The following is a 16,397-nucleotide window of genomic DNA, read 5'->3' on the forward strand; positions in this document are numbered from 1 at the left end:
AGGTCTGCTTTATGTTCACGGATGCGGTCCGAGACATGTCGTTTGGTTTCTCCAATGTAACTGCTACCACAGAGGCAACTTAGTTTGTAGACGCCAGGGTACTGTATGTCTGGAACCACATCATTTACAGATGGGACCAGATCACGGATGTTATTTACTGTGTTGAATCGGACCTGGATCTTGTGCTTAATCAGGATTTTGGAGATCTTTTTTGTGACCCCAGCAATGTAGGGTAAGGTGATGGTTTTGAAAGGCTCCACAACAGGATCCTTCTTGATGGTTGGAGTGATGGCTTTGCGGATTTTGTAGTCGGAGTAACCATTAGCCTTCAGAGCTTGGCGTATGTGTTTGAGTTCACTGGCAATGTGTTCCTGGTCTGAGATGCATTGGGCTCTATGGTATAGAGTCTTGATGAGGGAGTTCTTCTGAGATGGATGGTGGTGGGAATCCGGTTTTAGGTAAGCATCCGTATGGGATTCCCACCACCATCCATCTCAGAGAACTCCTTCATCAAGACTCTATACCATAGAGCCCATATGTCTCGGACCGCATTGGTGAACATAAAGCAGACCTGAAACACGGTAGGACAAACACCTCAGCCGTGGCAGATCACTGTTACAATTCAGGGGGCTCACATGACATTGACTTCTCCAAGACAGAGGTTCTCTGCAAGCCATATGGCTACCATGAGAGAGTCGTTCATGAGGCGATCCACATATACAAACACAGAGACAATTTCAACCGAGAAGATGGATTCTGGCTCAGCAATCATTGGAAGGTCGTAATAAACCATTTCGCATCTTAACTGATTGTTGTTCACGTTTACGGTGACTTTCAGACCGCAGTCCACTCACTGGCATTGACTGTGTATCTTGTGTTCTCCACAGGGAATGGATTATTTGCTCTGCTGCGGGTCTCCTTTCACCGCTCTCCCATTGACACGTTTCGTTGCTTCTACATACTATTAACATTCCCTCCCTTTGTTAATGCTACCCCCTACCCCCTCCCTTTGATGCTGCTAATCCTGCATAATGCATGGGCATAATATGACTTTGAAACCCCCCCGCCCACTTCCTACGCATTTCCCATAAATATGCTAAATTCCTCTTGATATGCAAATTATTTTGTCAAGGCGCTCTTCTTCCACCTCCAACCCCGCTTAAATATACGCTCCAAGCTTGGTGGTGTTTCATTCTTCACCTGAGGACGGCTGCTTGCGTTGTGGCCGAATCGTCGTGAGAATTATTTAATTATGTTTTATTATTATTATTTTATTATTTTCCTTCTACGTGACTTTACCGAAAGAACCAAGAAGATGAATCCCTGCAGTCACGAAAGCTTTAAATCGAAATTGAGTTTGTTCTCCTTCACCCGTACCTCCAAGTACCATGGTTGGCTTCGAATGGTGCGAAATAAGTTCAACGTACATACGGGTGCAATGTTTCCCTCCACGTGCTAGGAGCTTCTTCGAGAGATTAAGGAATCCCAACTGGAATCTCAAGTCACTGACGAAACTCCCAGCACGTGGAGGTAAACATCAGACGTCATCACGAAACTACACGTGGTGCAACAACCGCGACAAACCTTCGTGGTAAATTATACCGTGTAGGTAATTCTAATGATTGATTTTCACTATTTATCTGCAATTCCATTCACTTGCGTTTTAACTTAAACATTGTAGCGTCAGAATATGCAACTTTAAACGTTATTAGGTTTAATGTTCGTTGATGATTGACAGGCATTGTTCTAATCAACTACTTTTAAAATAAAATAAAAATTGCTATTTCATAAGTTCCCACTGAGACCGTTTTCTGAAAGTTTTGTATGTACGTATAAAATTTTACTAAACTTTTTATTTTATTTTACCAGTTAAGGCCCACTGAGCTATATAGCTCTTTTTCAGTAGAGACCTGGCCGCAAGTGATAGCTGAACGAAGTGGCTTATCATCACGTGGATATTTATAGCAGCCAAATACTCTAAACGCATGTTGATTCTAAATGCGGAGGGACAATCCGGAGGACCCGAAGAAAAATCCACGCGACCACGGGGAGAGAGGCATGCAAACTTCAAAAATATACATCAGAATCGGGATCGAAACCACGGCCTCCTGTATACCAGGCGACGGAGTTTACATCTCGAGGCGCCGTTATGGCGAGTTGGGAGTATTTTTGTATTCATTTAATCATCTCCATTATGTACATTATATACAATCCGATATTATTGGCAAATGTCTGACGAGCAAGCTTGGTTTACGGTCATTACGGTCACCCACACCTTCAAATCGGATCGCACGTATTTGAGCAGCTCGCTCGCCTCTCAGTTCACTGCCCTTTGACCCTTGCGGGAATCATCGTCTTTGGCTGCTGAGCAACCTGGCGCTGAAGGGCACTCTTCAATCGCGTGTTGGTCAAGCCCTGGGTCTCATTATGAAGATGGACGAATATTGAGGTTGTGCTGCTGCCAGAGTGCAATCCAAGCCATGGTGTGTGTTTTAAGAAATATGATAAAAATAATGATGCATAGAGGGTGGAGTAGTGGGAGAGTGGTGAGTAAAGGATAAAGGCGCAGGCCTGCAATTGCTTATTAATGTCACTGCTGCCGGAAGGGCCTCCACTAGAGGGAGATCAACAGTTTCAAACTGCGGATCCCAGTTTTCAAAACGTACGAGCGAAACAAAACTTAGACATCCAATCCTCATATTTGCAATAAAAAGTAGCGTTTTTCTTTTACCATTTTAAATCGTAAAAAAATGCATATTGCACTTTGAAGTCAATGGCAGTTCGCGGAATGTATACTGTGTTGCTTTAACGTCGTGGGGGAAACCTCTTCTTATTATTATTTTTGCTGCAACAGCCTTATCTCCCGCACACATGTGCTTCAAAGAAGGCCGTTTTTGTGCAGCGGCAGTCCGCCCCCAATGAATAATCGTCCCAAAGAAACGAGCTACCACAGGAAGGTCACTCCTCCCAGACTCCCGCACTCCAAAATAACCACGGCTTTTCCCATGGGCCTCCTCGAAGCTTATGAATGTGTACTTTACTTTTATAAAAGCATTTTTTTACTTTTACAATGCTTCCTCAACCCGTCAACCCCCCCTCCCCTCCCAAACCATACCAAAGCCATTCCCCTCACCAAGTCAAAGCAAGGTCGATGCCTAAGTGGGTACAGTAAAAGTCCTCATGCTTGTCAGATGATGTACGAGGGGCATGGAGGGCGGCTTTTACAACGGCTTTGTGGAATCGACCGAGCAGCAGTGGGTGGACACTTGCCAATCGGGAGAATTCGCCCCAGCTATTAAAAATACAATCGTACTCGATTGCCGAAGTGCCCGAAACACGTTTGAAATGTTCTCTTGATGCCACCAAAGAACGTTGAAATTCCCACGCCATTGCATTGATGCCCACAATTTCAAAGGACGAATGCTAGATGAGTTGACTGCTTAACCGTTGCATTTGATGTTATATATTGCACCAGAGGAGGAGTATAAGTCTCCACATACTAAGATCACGAGTTTAAATCTAGGTCGAGGTAAAACAAAAAGCAAGCTGTAACTGTCCCAGGGGGAGCTCGCGAAATGAGTTCCACATGCCGAAAATCGGTAGATGGGAATCGTCGACAGTGGTGGTCTTACGGAAGTGACCCTCTAAGTCTTTTGAACGTGAAATCTCCACCGCTCGCTTGAGAGATGGCAGTGGATGCGAACACACACACAGCCAGCGCTCGAGTGTGGAAACCCCAAGCGGACGTAGCGATAACCTACGTCTACCCCATGGTCTTTAAAAGGGGTGCAGTGACATGGCCCGGCGGTGGTGCTGTTCCCCGAATGTTGCAGAAGTTCACGGTTCGAATCCAGCAGCCCCCCCTCCCCCCCCCCCACTGATTATAACTGCGAGCGCAATAATCGGAACAATACTACGCACCGTCCGCTTCACTCGCAGCGGACGTTAAAGATTTCGTAATGCAAATTCGCAAGGTGCAGGCCATCGCGTGCCGGCGTCGCGTTCCCAAAATTTGACAACAACAAAAAAAGAACTCCGCAAATCACTCATCAGAATAAGCACTCGCATAGGATGATATATAGGACCACAGGCCCTGCTGTGGAGAGAGAAAAAAAAGCTTGGTAGAACCCTTCAGAAAGATAGGCTTGAGGCCCGGGCAAGGCATTTCCAGGGTAGACAAGCTTGGACAAACAATCCAGGGAGAATGGTTCACTGCGGCCGGAGCTTTGACTTTTTATCGCGAGGCCACGAATTGAGAGAATCCCGCCCGACGTGCACTGCACCAGTTTCGCCGTCTTGCACGCTTTACAATCATGATATTTATCCAGACCGCGCTGGAGGAATCCGATGAGCTACAAAGATCTCTTTTCACAGACGTCCAGTCGGGGCGGGTGAGAACGTTACAACTGGCAACAGACAATGCAAGCACGATAGCAGTGCCAAGTACAAAAAAAGGTAAACAAATCACCCCAAAAAACATGCAAATTAAACTAACCAGGCAAAGCCCACTGAGGCTTTCAGCAGTAGGCCGTAGCCAATCAATTACGGCCACTGTGTTTCTATTTGGATGTCACATGGGGAGGGGGGGGGAAAACGAGCCTCTTCCCATGCGGTGGGGCTCCAGAAGGAAGAGGATGGGGGGGGGTGCCCGGGGGAGAGGGGGTGCCTGGGGGGGCAGGGACGGGGTGGGGGGGTGGGGCATGGCACGCTCTGGATGTCGGAGTCTTTATCGCCGGAGCTCTTGGCGCCGTCTCACCAGCGCGGACGTGCACACAGGAAGGCGACGCGTGCACACGCATTGGGGGGGGGGGGCTCGTCCTTGTGCCACTACTAAGTTCCGTGTAGGAACTTTTGTGGGTTTTTTTTTATTGCAGAAATTCATCCGACCGTCGATATTTCAACAACGTTTTTTGTGATGCTGCTGCCGCTGCTGCTGCTGACAAAACACACGGCAGTGTTTGGTCAGTGTTGTTGTTGTATGTTATGCAAGCCTGGACATTGCTTCAAGCTGATTTGGATCGGTCGCAGTCCTTCCACGTGCGATGCAAAAAACGCCTTTTGGGGAATCCGATGGTTCGACTCTTGTCAGGGATGTCACCGCCGCGTCTGCGACTGGTCTCCAAGCGATCGAGGACTCAGTTCGAGAGGGAGACGGCCATCGGCTTTGTGGACGCATCGTGCCGGGCCCCACGCGTAAACTCCAGTAGCAGAGAGCGCTCACTTCAGTTGGCGGTCGACGTTCGAAGTGGACTGCAACCCTCGAAGGAATGGCGCCATCCCCCGTGGTCGGACCCCGTCGTGATCCGTTGATCAAACAGGTCACTTGAGATGCCGGTGTACGGCAGCAAAGAGCAGTTCACGCGAAAGCTGTCGCCAGAGGTGACATTTTTTGGCGCAACGGTCCTTCGCTGACTATGCGCGATGAACGAATTCTGCTGCTTCGCCACCAGTAATGCACAAGGACCAAAAAAAAAATCATAATTGAGCATTCGTTTACAACACTGTGAAGCCATTGAAAGGAAAATATATATATAATGGGCAACGTTTCAGGCAATGATCCTTCTTCAGTAGGTGTCTCTCGTGGGCGATCATCATACAACCAACCAATCACTTGCTGCTGGTGGTTGGCCCATGACTCCCCCCATACTCAGTGTGGAGGAAAATTTGGTCCCACCAGCGAATATTTGTTCTGGTCAGAGTTCCTTGTGTAATGACGACTTGACACACTTCTCTTGAGATGGCACTTTATTGAAGACACGTTCACTTGACATCAGGCGGAGATCCCCAATGCAACAGCCCAGAGTCTCCCGCGCATCTCCCCGTAATATCTGAACACAAGGCCACGCCCACCTTCTCAAACCTTCTCGCTGACTCTGGACGCTCGCTCCACCAGCAGACTCCACCGTCACCTGACCCCCGTAGCCATCAGTCCCTTCGCACTCACAGCTGATTCCCCTGTCATTACCTACCGTGGCCACTCGTGCATTCACACTCACAGCTGACTCTTCTGTCATTACCTCCCGTGGCCACTAGTGCATTTGCACTGGAGGCTGACTCCCCTGTCATTACCTCCCGTGGCCACTAGTCTCCTCACACCGCATTCAGGCTCTATTGTCATTAGAATTGGATACGTGCTTCTGTACCGTCGCAGGACGCTCCTGAAATAGAGCAGCGTTCTTCATTGCAAGGCCCCGCGGGCCACTGGCGGCTCCCTGGTGACGTGCGGCCCTCCGACAATACACAAAGAGTGAAAATACTCCCCATCATCGTCATCGTGCTGCTGTCAAACCCCCAATGGTTTGAAATGTGTGGCAGCTCTCACACTGATGATGTCTTGTCGGCAAAAGTGCCCCCCCCCCTATGAAAATTACTGAAGAACACTGAAATAGAGCCGTACAGCTTTTTTGGCAATTCCTGCTGAAATAAATAAAATCTTAAAACTTTAAATCGTACAAGAAAAAAAATGGGTATAAACGTTAAGAAGGGCGGGGGACCATTATTCCCAAAAGGGGGGTGGGGAGGGGGCAATGAATATTAGTTCCTGGGAAAAACAAATGTTTTGGTAGAATGTCAATTCTCTGACAATGGGCTGAATAGGTGCTCACGAATATTGCTCGCCTCAAAAGAGTCTGTTGGTGATGGGGCAGTTGTGGAGAAAGTGGAGAGTTTCCCATACCTGGGCAGTCTGCTCATGACCGGCTCCGCTTTGACAGCAGAGGTCTCACTCCGAATCAGTCGAGTGGCATTATCTTTTCATTGGTTGCGCAACGCTGTGTGGAAGCTACCTGGTCTGTCACTCCACACAAAGCTTCAGGTCTTCTCGACCACGGTCATGCCCTCCCTTCTCTACGCTTGCGAAACGTGGATCCCCCTAATGGAACATCTTTGCTGGTTATAAACATTTAGGCTGGCCTGCCTACGATCCATCCTGGGTTTAACCAGGCTGGATTGTGTGAGGAGCTCGCAAATCCTTGAAAGATCTGGACAAAGTCCCATTGGTGAGCTCATCCGGCAGGCAAGGCTGCGTTGGCTGGGTCATGTAGCCCGCATGCCCAGCCACCACATGCCTAAACGGCTTTTGTTCGGCAGGATAGAAGGGCCTAATCGAGCGTGGCATGGGTTTGGAGAAGAGATGGAGTGATGTGGTACAGGAGGACGTGGAGCTGAGTGGACATGCCGATGATTGGTTCCAGCGGTGTCAAGATCCGCCTCTGTGGAGGAAGCTGATGAAGGAAGCTGCTACTGGGCAGTTGGAGGCAGTCGCCCTCCAGCAATAATGGAGGGCAGAGGAGTGATGCTCACAACAATGAGCGGAGCACCGGGCGGCTAAAACACAGCAAGTTGGCACAATATGGGGCACAGGTGGTGCCCCGTGACCTCCTGCCGGCGGGCGTACGACACTTCACATGGCCTTGGCGTGCACATAGGCTGGCACAGGCGCCGTGGTGATGTCACCGCTAACTAGTGGCGAATGGCAATTGTTGTTGTGTGTGATTAAACGATAGTGGGGAGCGATAGTATAGCGGTTAGCACACTGTGCTATTAACCTGGCGACGCAGGTTAAATTCCCGCTCACATTCAACACCGGTGACAACTATCTGAACCGGTTCTGGGCCTCCCCAAGGTTGACTCAACCTCAAATGAGTACCTGGTGCGATGTGTAAACATCGTCACTGGGGAGACAAAGGCGGCTGGGCGTGGTGTTGGCCACCCACCCCCTTGTGTGCCGCGCCGGCCATCATAGGTGCCTGTGAAGGTTATAAGGGAGATCTTTGTCCTAGATTTGAAGCTTTGTCTTTGTTAGTGATGAAACAAACCTTGGCATTGCTGGCGTTTCTGTGTTGCTCTGCAACGGGCAGAGTGACGTTGAGCGTAGGTAGAGTCACTATCAGCACAGTCCCTTTAATCGTGTAATTCCGCTCAGCGGCGACATGACCTCCACTAAAAACGAGATGAGAAATGGGCAAATACATATTACCTTTACGTAACAATATTCCACTGTAAAGCCATGTGAGTCATTATTTTCAGTATAAGTAAAAACAGCACAATCTAGATTTAAAGTTTTCGTGACTGCATGGATCCATACATCCTTTGGTTCTTTCGGTAAAGTCACGTAGGTATAAAATGAAATAAATTAAATCACGACGTTTCGATCGCAACACAAGCAATCATCATCAGGTGGGAACCCCACAGCAAGAAATTGTTTGCTGAAGTGGGAGAGAGATACCGTGGTAAGAGGTTATATAGGTAAGAGGGGGGAGGGGCAAGGGAGGGGGGTAGGGGAGCTTCGCGTGGACGCTAGGAGGGGGAGACATGAACAGCACAGTGTCCAGGGTGGTCCAGATGGCTTGTGACCCCCCAATTAATTGACCTTTGACATTTTTTCCTTGCCATATTCATTTCTGTTTTAAATAAACCTTACCTAAAAATATATTAAGTTTTACAGACTGAAATGGGGGGTCACAAGATATCTGAACTACCCATCCAGTCTTGTGTACCAATTTTATACGCTGAGCTAGCAATGTTTGTATTTGGGTTAAGGTAAAAGGTAATTTTCTATCTTTCGCTACTGCATGCAGAGGCGCCTCCAGTAGCCTGAGTTCTAGAGGGACCTTCTAGATGGTGTTTGGCCTACTCTTCCGCACTGGCTACATGTTTGGTGAAGAACTCAGAGCGGTGATGACGACCGCTTGTGTTGCGATCGAAACGTCGTAGTGTTTTGTTATTTTCTTTGAACCTATCTACATGACTTTACCGAAAGACCCAAGGAATATATAACATTGTCACGCAATGCTGTTCAGCAAACGATGCAACTCTGACCAAAACACATTGCGCACTTTCAGACGCTTCTTCTGCGGCGGTCTGGAACGCTCTTCCTTCCAATATTAGGAAGCCACTGGAGCTATGCACTTTTGAATATAAATTCAAAACTAATTTCTCTAGAATTGATTGTTGTGTTTAGTTTCCCGTGCTTCCCCTGCACCTCTGATTAGTACGGTTGGCTATGTATGGTGTGGAAGAAGTTCAACGTACAAACATACTTACCCAAATAGATCCAGAGCCACAAAGACGAGCTGCTGGAAGATATTTTTGACAGACTTTTCCAGCGAGTTGGTCACTTCATAGATATACGGGACGTCCCCACAGAATATCACCACTGGGCATGAACAAAAAACTGTGATCATCATCATCGTCATCATCATTTTCCCCACAGAATATCACCGCTCCGCCCATGCAGTACAGATTGAGGCACGAGAACAAAAGGTGGAATTTGAGTTAATGGACCGCCACAGTCGCGAGATGTTAGCGAACTATCTATATATATAAAATCGCAAATCTGTCTGTCTGTCTGTCTGTGTGTGTGTCTGTGTGTCGCCGGACCATACGCAGTTTCATTGGACGGCGGTTGCCCCTGGCAATGGGTAGCGACGCATTCGCTGCGGGGTGGACGCCATTTTTAATTCCCGTTAAAAATATGCGCACGCATTAACACGCGACTCTGAGGTAAATTCATCAAAGTTTCACGTCCTCTTCACTCCCCTCCCACCCCAATGTGTGCAATTACTATTATAGGGTCGGTAGATAATACAATTATAGCGATTACACAGTATTATTGTAGCGTGGGGAGGGGGAACGGCACCCGTACCCAGCCTCAGCCGGATGGGCTATTTAGGCGAGGCCGGAGGCTCTGCACGGTACTAGGCCTCGACACCCACCACGCGACTCTGAGGTAAATTCATCAAAGTTTCACGTCCTCTTCACTCCCCCCCCACCACAATGTGTGCAATTACTATTATAGGGTCGGTAGATAATAAAATTATAGCGATTACACAGTATTATTGTAGCGCGGGGGGGGGGGGGGTAACGGCCCCGGTACCCAGCCTCAGCCAGGTGGGCAATCTAGGCGAGGCCGGAGGCTCTGCACGGTACTAGGCCTCGACACCCCACCCGTGTCAAGCGACGACTTTGTGGTATAAACTCGATATACCCAGCGTTGCCCGGGGGGAAAATACATTTAAAATCTTATGAAAACTTTCAAACATTACATACCAATGAAAAAACAACTGTGTAATTACTTTTAAACCCGACGCGCCAAGAATCGATTCTCTGACTCGCGCAAAGGAATCGAAGGTTGTAGATTCCTTTAGATTCGGACGATTCCCGTTTACTATAAGTTGGTTAAAGTCGATAAAAACTGCTACGAACGGGAAATATCCGGCGTTGACAGGGGCTAAAATGTAATTAAAAACTACTGAAAAAATAAAAAAATAAAATAACAATGAAAATGAAACTCTATCATTCAAAATGTAAACCCCCAACATGCCAGGAATCGATTCTTTGAATCGCACAAAGGACTAATCGAAGGTTGTAAATTACTTTAGGATCGCGCTTCCTGTTTAATATAAGTTGGTTATAGAGTTGATATAAACTGCTACGAATGGGAAATATCGGGCGTTGACTGGGGCAAAAATATAATGGTGAGGGCGGTTGTGAGTGGCGATTGTGAGTGGTGATTAGTGAGTGGTGAGGGGAGGTTGAGTGGTGAGGGTGAGTGGTGAGGGTGAGTGGTGAGGGTGAGTGGTGAGGGTGAGTGTTGAGGGTGAGTGGTGAGTGGTGATTGGTGAGGGTGTGATTGGTGAGGATGAGTGGTGAGGGAGAGTGGTGAGGGAGAGTGGTGAGGGTGAATGGTGAGGGTGAGTGGTGAGTGGTGAGGGTGTGTATATATGTAAGGTTATTAAGAAATATATTTTTCACCCGGGCAACGCCGGGTACTACTGCTAGTACTCGTATACAGGAGGTTGTGGGTTCGATCCCGACCCTGACGCCTGCTGTATATTTGTAGTTTGCGTGTCTCTCTCTCTCTCTCATCATCATCACGGTGGCTAGGAGATGTTAACTCCCTCGCCTGGTATACAGGAGGTCGTGGGTTGGATCCCGACCCTGACGCCTGCTGCTGTATATTTGGAGTTTGCGTGTCTCTCTCCCCGTGGCCGCGTCGGATTTTTCTCCGGGGCCCGTCGGTTTTTCCCTCCACATTTAGAGTCAACGTGCAGTTAGAGTGTTTGTCTACCGATTTTCATTTCCACGTGATAAGTCGCTTCGTGTAGCTTTCATTTGTGGCCAGGTCGCTTCTGCAAAAAAGAGCTGAATGGCTCTCTGGGTCTTACCTGGTAAGACCACGGGGAGAGAGACATGCAAACTCCTGGTAAGACCCACAACTAATTTCATCGCTCCATTGCTTATGTAGAACCACCGAGCTCAGTAAGGAAGTGACTGCAGATCAAAATGCGATGCGGATCAAAACCAAGATGGTGTACACAACAGACAAAACAAATGTGAATAAACAAAAACCGTTACATCAGAGCAGAGATCCGGGAGATCCAGGAGACATTGCATTAATTATAATTATATTGATCAAATATTACAGGTTCATCTGCCATGATCAATCCACACTGCTTGATGAAGGCCACCCACAAGCCATCGCCACCTCTCACACGCTCGCGACGCAACACTGTAGCGAGCACCTGCACATGAACTGATTTAATCACTCCATCTCCTGCGTGGATGTCCCCTAAAGGACGCCGTGCGATTAATAGGAGCTATTTCTGCAGGACAGACAGCGCCCTCCACATCGCCACGTGATGACAGGCGTTGCATTGTAAATGTCCACGCCCAACTAATCTACGATTTGGACTTACCATTGCTCTCTCTCGTCATTAAAGCATTGGACAGTTTGTCCAGTGTCGGCACCTCAATCAGCTGGTTATCCAACTCGGCCTTAGTAGAGTTAAACAGCTTGTTTCCACTTGCCACCTTGATGTTTTCCAACAAGGCCTGGATGTACCTGCACATCAAGCGATAGGAGCGAGAGGGAGCGAGAGGGATGGAGAGAGAGAGAATCAATCACATTTAGCGATTCTAGTCGTGATTGTGTACAAGACTATTATACACAGCACATTAGGGATGAGTTTCAGATTGGATTGTTTTCGTTCGATACCAATTAAAAAAGTCTTGGTGCCAACCATTGGGATGTCACCCATTGCCACGTGGCAGCACCTTTGGCAGGAAAAGCGTGGAAGTGACATCCCGTGAGTGACTTCGCTTGTGGGGCGCCGCAGTGGCGAGATGTTAACTACCTCGCCTGGTATACAGGAGGTCGTGGGTTGAATCCCGACTGCGGCGCCTATATATTTGGAGTTTGCGTGTCCTTCCTGTGCTTATGTGGATTTTTCTCTGGGTCCTCCGGGTTTTTCTCTCCACACTAAGAATCATGCGTTTAGGCTGCTATGAATTTTTACATGATAAGCCATCTCGTTGAGCTATCATTTGTGGCCAGGTCGTTTCTGAAAAACAGCTACTGTATATAGCTCAGTGGGCATTACCTGTTAAAATAAAAAAAAATTAGTTTGGTTACATTTTTAGTTTCCGGTTTTTGGATAAATCGAAGAAAAACATCGGATCGTCTGAAATCTCACGTCTTGGCCAGATGTTCGTATTTTACTGATTAATCTGAAAATCGGGAGCACATCCCTCGAACTGATTTTTGCCTACATCAGTTTGGCGGCAAGCTCTGCCGTAGCTAAATATACGGCTCAATAAAATGATTTTCATGCACGTTTGCGATGCATGGTATAAGCCAACAATAAACACACCGGTTTCATTCCCACCAGAACTCAAGACGAGGCCACGTACAGTCATGCCACTGGGGCCATGGTCAACATATTTTTTATCTTTTTTAAAACGAGGTATTGATTCGCAGTTACATGATGCATATCATTTCCATGAACAACAGCAATAAAGTATATGACCGAATCTTTACGATCAAATACTATCAGCACGGCTGTAAATTGAGGATGCACTCAGTGAGCAATACAGGGTGCGTCAAAAAAATGTTAACACTTCCGAGGATTTGCAACAACACCACAATAAATGTGCCTCCGGGCTCTGGAGACCACCTGGAGAAGATTTCAGGCGCGTGTTGACAATGATGGCGAACAAGTGGAGACTCTTTGACTTGTTTAAGCTATTAACATACATTCGTGATCATGTTACGATATATTATCCGTTCTTTTTTGCCATTAAAAACGATAGTCCATTATGAGTGCTAAACATTTTTTAAGCATACTCTTAGTTCTTTCAGTAAAGTCATGTTTCGAAACGTCGTGATTTTATTGTTTTATTTTTATTAATTTTAATTTCATTTTTTACCTACGTGACTTTACCGAAAGAACTAAGAGTATGAATCCTTGCAGTCACGAAAGCTTCAAATCTAGAATTTTTTAAGCACCCTGTATTATAGCGTAATACAATTGGTAATTCACATAGCAATCCCACAATGAGCCAGTTAGCTGAGAGTTAATTAGTGACTTTACTTCGGTGTAGAGTTTAATCTAGAGATCTCCAAGAAGGTATTTGTGGATGTGTAAAAATAGTGGATGTGGTGGATGTTTAAAAATAGTTGGAATTTGTTTTATGTGGTGGGACAGACACAGGTATTCTTTTTTATCACTGGCGAAACGTCGTACTCAGATTATAAATGTTGTGGATTTGCTCTCCAACACACCGGTGTGCTGTACTAGTAACGAATTGGCATGTTCTTTTTACGTGATAAACCTTACTAATTCACTAATTGGCTGTGTCGGGTTGTGGCGGGTTTAATCACACATTTATATATCAACTGTGTCTGCGTATTGTGTACACGTGATGAACTTGACCACATGCACCTTCAGATGGATCTTGGAACCTTTCATTACATCCATGTTGATGCAATGGGCTGCCTACAATATAATGTTGTGGCTGAGTGAACGCTAAAACGTTTTATTGGGCCATTAATTTTCAGTGGAAGATGTCAAAGTCCGGGAATTAATCGGCGGGGTACTGTACGCGCGAGCTACTGCTCTGTGGGTAGCAGCAAGTAAAATCACGGCTCCGTCGTGTGCCTCCACCTACGAATGAACGCATCTTTGACTCCGTGAGCCCGTTTGGCTGACTTCCCGAACAACATTATCGAGCAGCATTTGTTTAAACAAGTCAATAAATGCCGAACCAGTTTCGTCCTTCTGGATCTCATCGACAGAGTCGGGCTAGATTTCCTGACGGTATTGGCAAGAGGACTCCATATAAAATATTAGACCCCCCCTCTCGTTCAACTTCAAAAGCAATGCAGAGCCATAACAGTTCTGGAGATGTAAGAATGTCAAAGCCCCCCAGTGAGGTAGTAGGTGGTTGGCTCCAACTCTACTGCCATGCAGAACAGGAGAAGAACGTTCAAACTCCACGCAGAAAGATGCCCTCGCCGAGAGTGGAACCCATGGCCATCTTGCTGTGCAGAACCAGTCTTAGTTACTACCCTGCTAAGCTCATGCCCACACATTATAACCAAGATTGTCTTTGACGTAAACAAATCTGGCTTTTCCAAATCCCACAATGAGTTAAAATTGGTCACAATGAAAGCTCTAACCCTATCTGGGAATGCTTGATATATTTAATGGTGGCGACGCAATCATACCTGTCAACCCCTTATCAGTGTCCTACCATGTAGTAATAGGGTTTTACCCTTTTATCTGGTGTGTTGTGGTTATTACAAACATGATCCCTTGTATAAAGGTGTCAGTTTTTGTACCAGATAAAAGGGTAAAAAGCTATCACTATATTCTGCTACTGGTAAAGGAGGTCTCATAGTGTCCTACCTTATTACAAACCAATTCTGACCTTATTGGTCACCCACTGCCCCTTATCAATCTCAACGTTCATCCTACAATGTCCCATCACAAGGGAGAAAGACAAACAAATAGACAAAACTTGTTGGCCCGTATTGAAACGGCTGTGCGCCGAATGGACCTGAAAACTCAATTTCCCTGTACAATAATACGGGGTAACCCTAGTGGGTTGACAGGTGTGGGGTGCTGCACATGGCAAGGGTTATAGTGAGGTCAGTGGTTCTTTACGCAGGTATGCGCAATTCACCTACCTGCCCGGTGATTCCACGGAAGGCTGAAATTGGGTTCAAAAATCAATACCGTTTTTTTTTACATTGTGGTAAACATAGCGGCCACGAGTGGCTCCAGAGGTCACGTGAACCCTATAGCATACAACACATCAGACCCACGTATCGCGAGCCTAAGAAGCGCTGATAATTATTTATGATGCGATGCTCCAATTTACACACCCCTAATATTTAGCAAACATACTCTTTGGTTCTTTCGGTAAAGTCACGTAGGTAGAAAAATTATAGTTCACGACTGCTGAAGTAGGCGTACTTCAGCAGTTTTTCTTGCTGTGGTTGTCCCACCTGATCGAAACGTCGTGATCTATTATTTTTTCTACCTACGTGACTTTACCGAAAGAACCAAAAAGTACGACTAGAATCATTAGCTTGTCATATCTGGAGCAATCCGAAGTCCCCTCCCCTCCAACGTGGACTGACCAGCAGGGTGAAGTATGGTCATACAACCCCCATAACCGACAGGGTATGGGGAGGCCTTCATCCAGCAGTGGATTCACAAATGTACTGTATGTTGAACTTCTTCCACACCGTACGTAGCCAACCGCGCCAATCCGAGGCGCGGCGGAAGGACGACAAACTAAACACAAAATATTGTTGTTGTTATCCATTGCAACTTCAGTGTTCTATTATGCCTTTACTTTTACGGGGTCCTTAACTCTTGCCAAGGGTTAGGTAAATACACCTTTTACCACCCTCGTCTGTTTGCCTCTCGAGTGCGTGAATGGCCTGTGCTAGTGTCGCGTATCACCGTGTCGTTGAGAGGCAGCGGCCGGATTCGTGCACGGGGCTTTAGGGGCTGTAGCCTTGGTGGGACTCGGATGTTCTGGGACACCCTAATCATGTATATATACTGCTCTATAATGGTTACAACGCAAAGCTGTAGCACTCTGATACATCCCTTGAATGTGTGTCATTAAAAGCCATGGGATCACTGCGCGCATTGCTACCAGTTGCTTTTGGTCATTTTAAATTAGATTTAGTTTTACATTTCGTGACTCATTGAGTATATCAAGGCACCATCGTGGCCGATGGCGCTGGATGCCACCACCACACTTCCAGCACCACTACCACCACCACTGCCACCACCACCGCCACCACCAGAACCACACCTCCAGCACCACTACCACCACCACCACTGCCACCACCACCACACCCCATTGCCAACGCTTTCTTCCCTCCACCAGATCCTGCAGCCGCTGCACAGGAGCCGGGCAGCGACCTCCAAGATTCTGCCCCCTAACAGTTCGCATCCCAACGCCTGCTCTTATTTTGGCTTGCACAGAGATGCATAGACTCGGACTCACACAGAGACCCATACCTAGATATGCCCTAACACTATTCCACCGCCTGCTCTTAGGGTCTTCCCCATGGTAGTAGGGCTCATGGAGGA

At 47.0% G+C, this 16,397-nt stretch overlaps 1 protein-coding gene across 1 annotated transcript in view; it reads right to left on the reverse strand.

The window, feature by feature from the left end:
- LOC144730349 (guanylyl cyclase C-like) overlaps positions 1–16,397 on the reverse strand; it is an 83,476-nt gene that overhangs the window by 55,257 nt on the left and 11,822 nt on the right. Inside the window, exons 5-7 of the mRNA XM_078611106.1 lie at positions 11,700–11,845; positions 9,046–9,157; positions 7,818–7,941 (exon numbers count right to left, since the gene is read on the reverse strand). Coding sequence (XP_078467232.1) covers positions 7,818–7,941; positions 9,046–9,157; positions 11,700–11,845 — 382 coding nt within the window. The remainder of the gene's footprint in view (positions 1–7,817; positions 7,942–9,045; positions 9,158–11,699; positions 11,846–16,397) is intronic.

The sequence above is a fragment of the Lampetra planeri genome, chromosome 35 (genome assembly GCF_965212315.1).
Source record: "Lampetra planeri chromosome 35, kcLamPlan1.2.h2, whole genome shotgun sequence".
Lineage (NCBI taxonomy): Eukaryota > Metazoa > Chordata > Hyperoartia > Petromyzontiformes > Petromyzontidae > Lampetra > Lampetra planeri.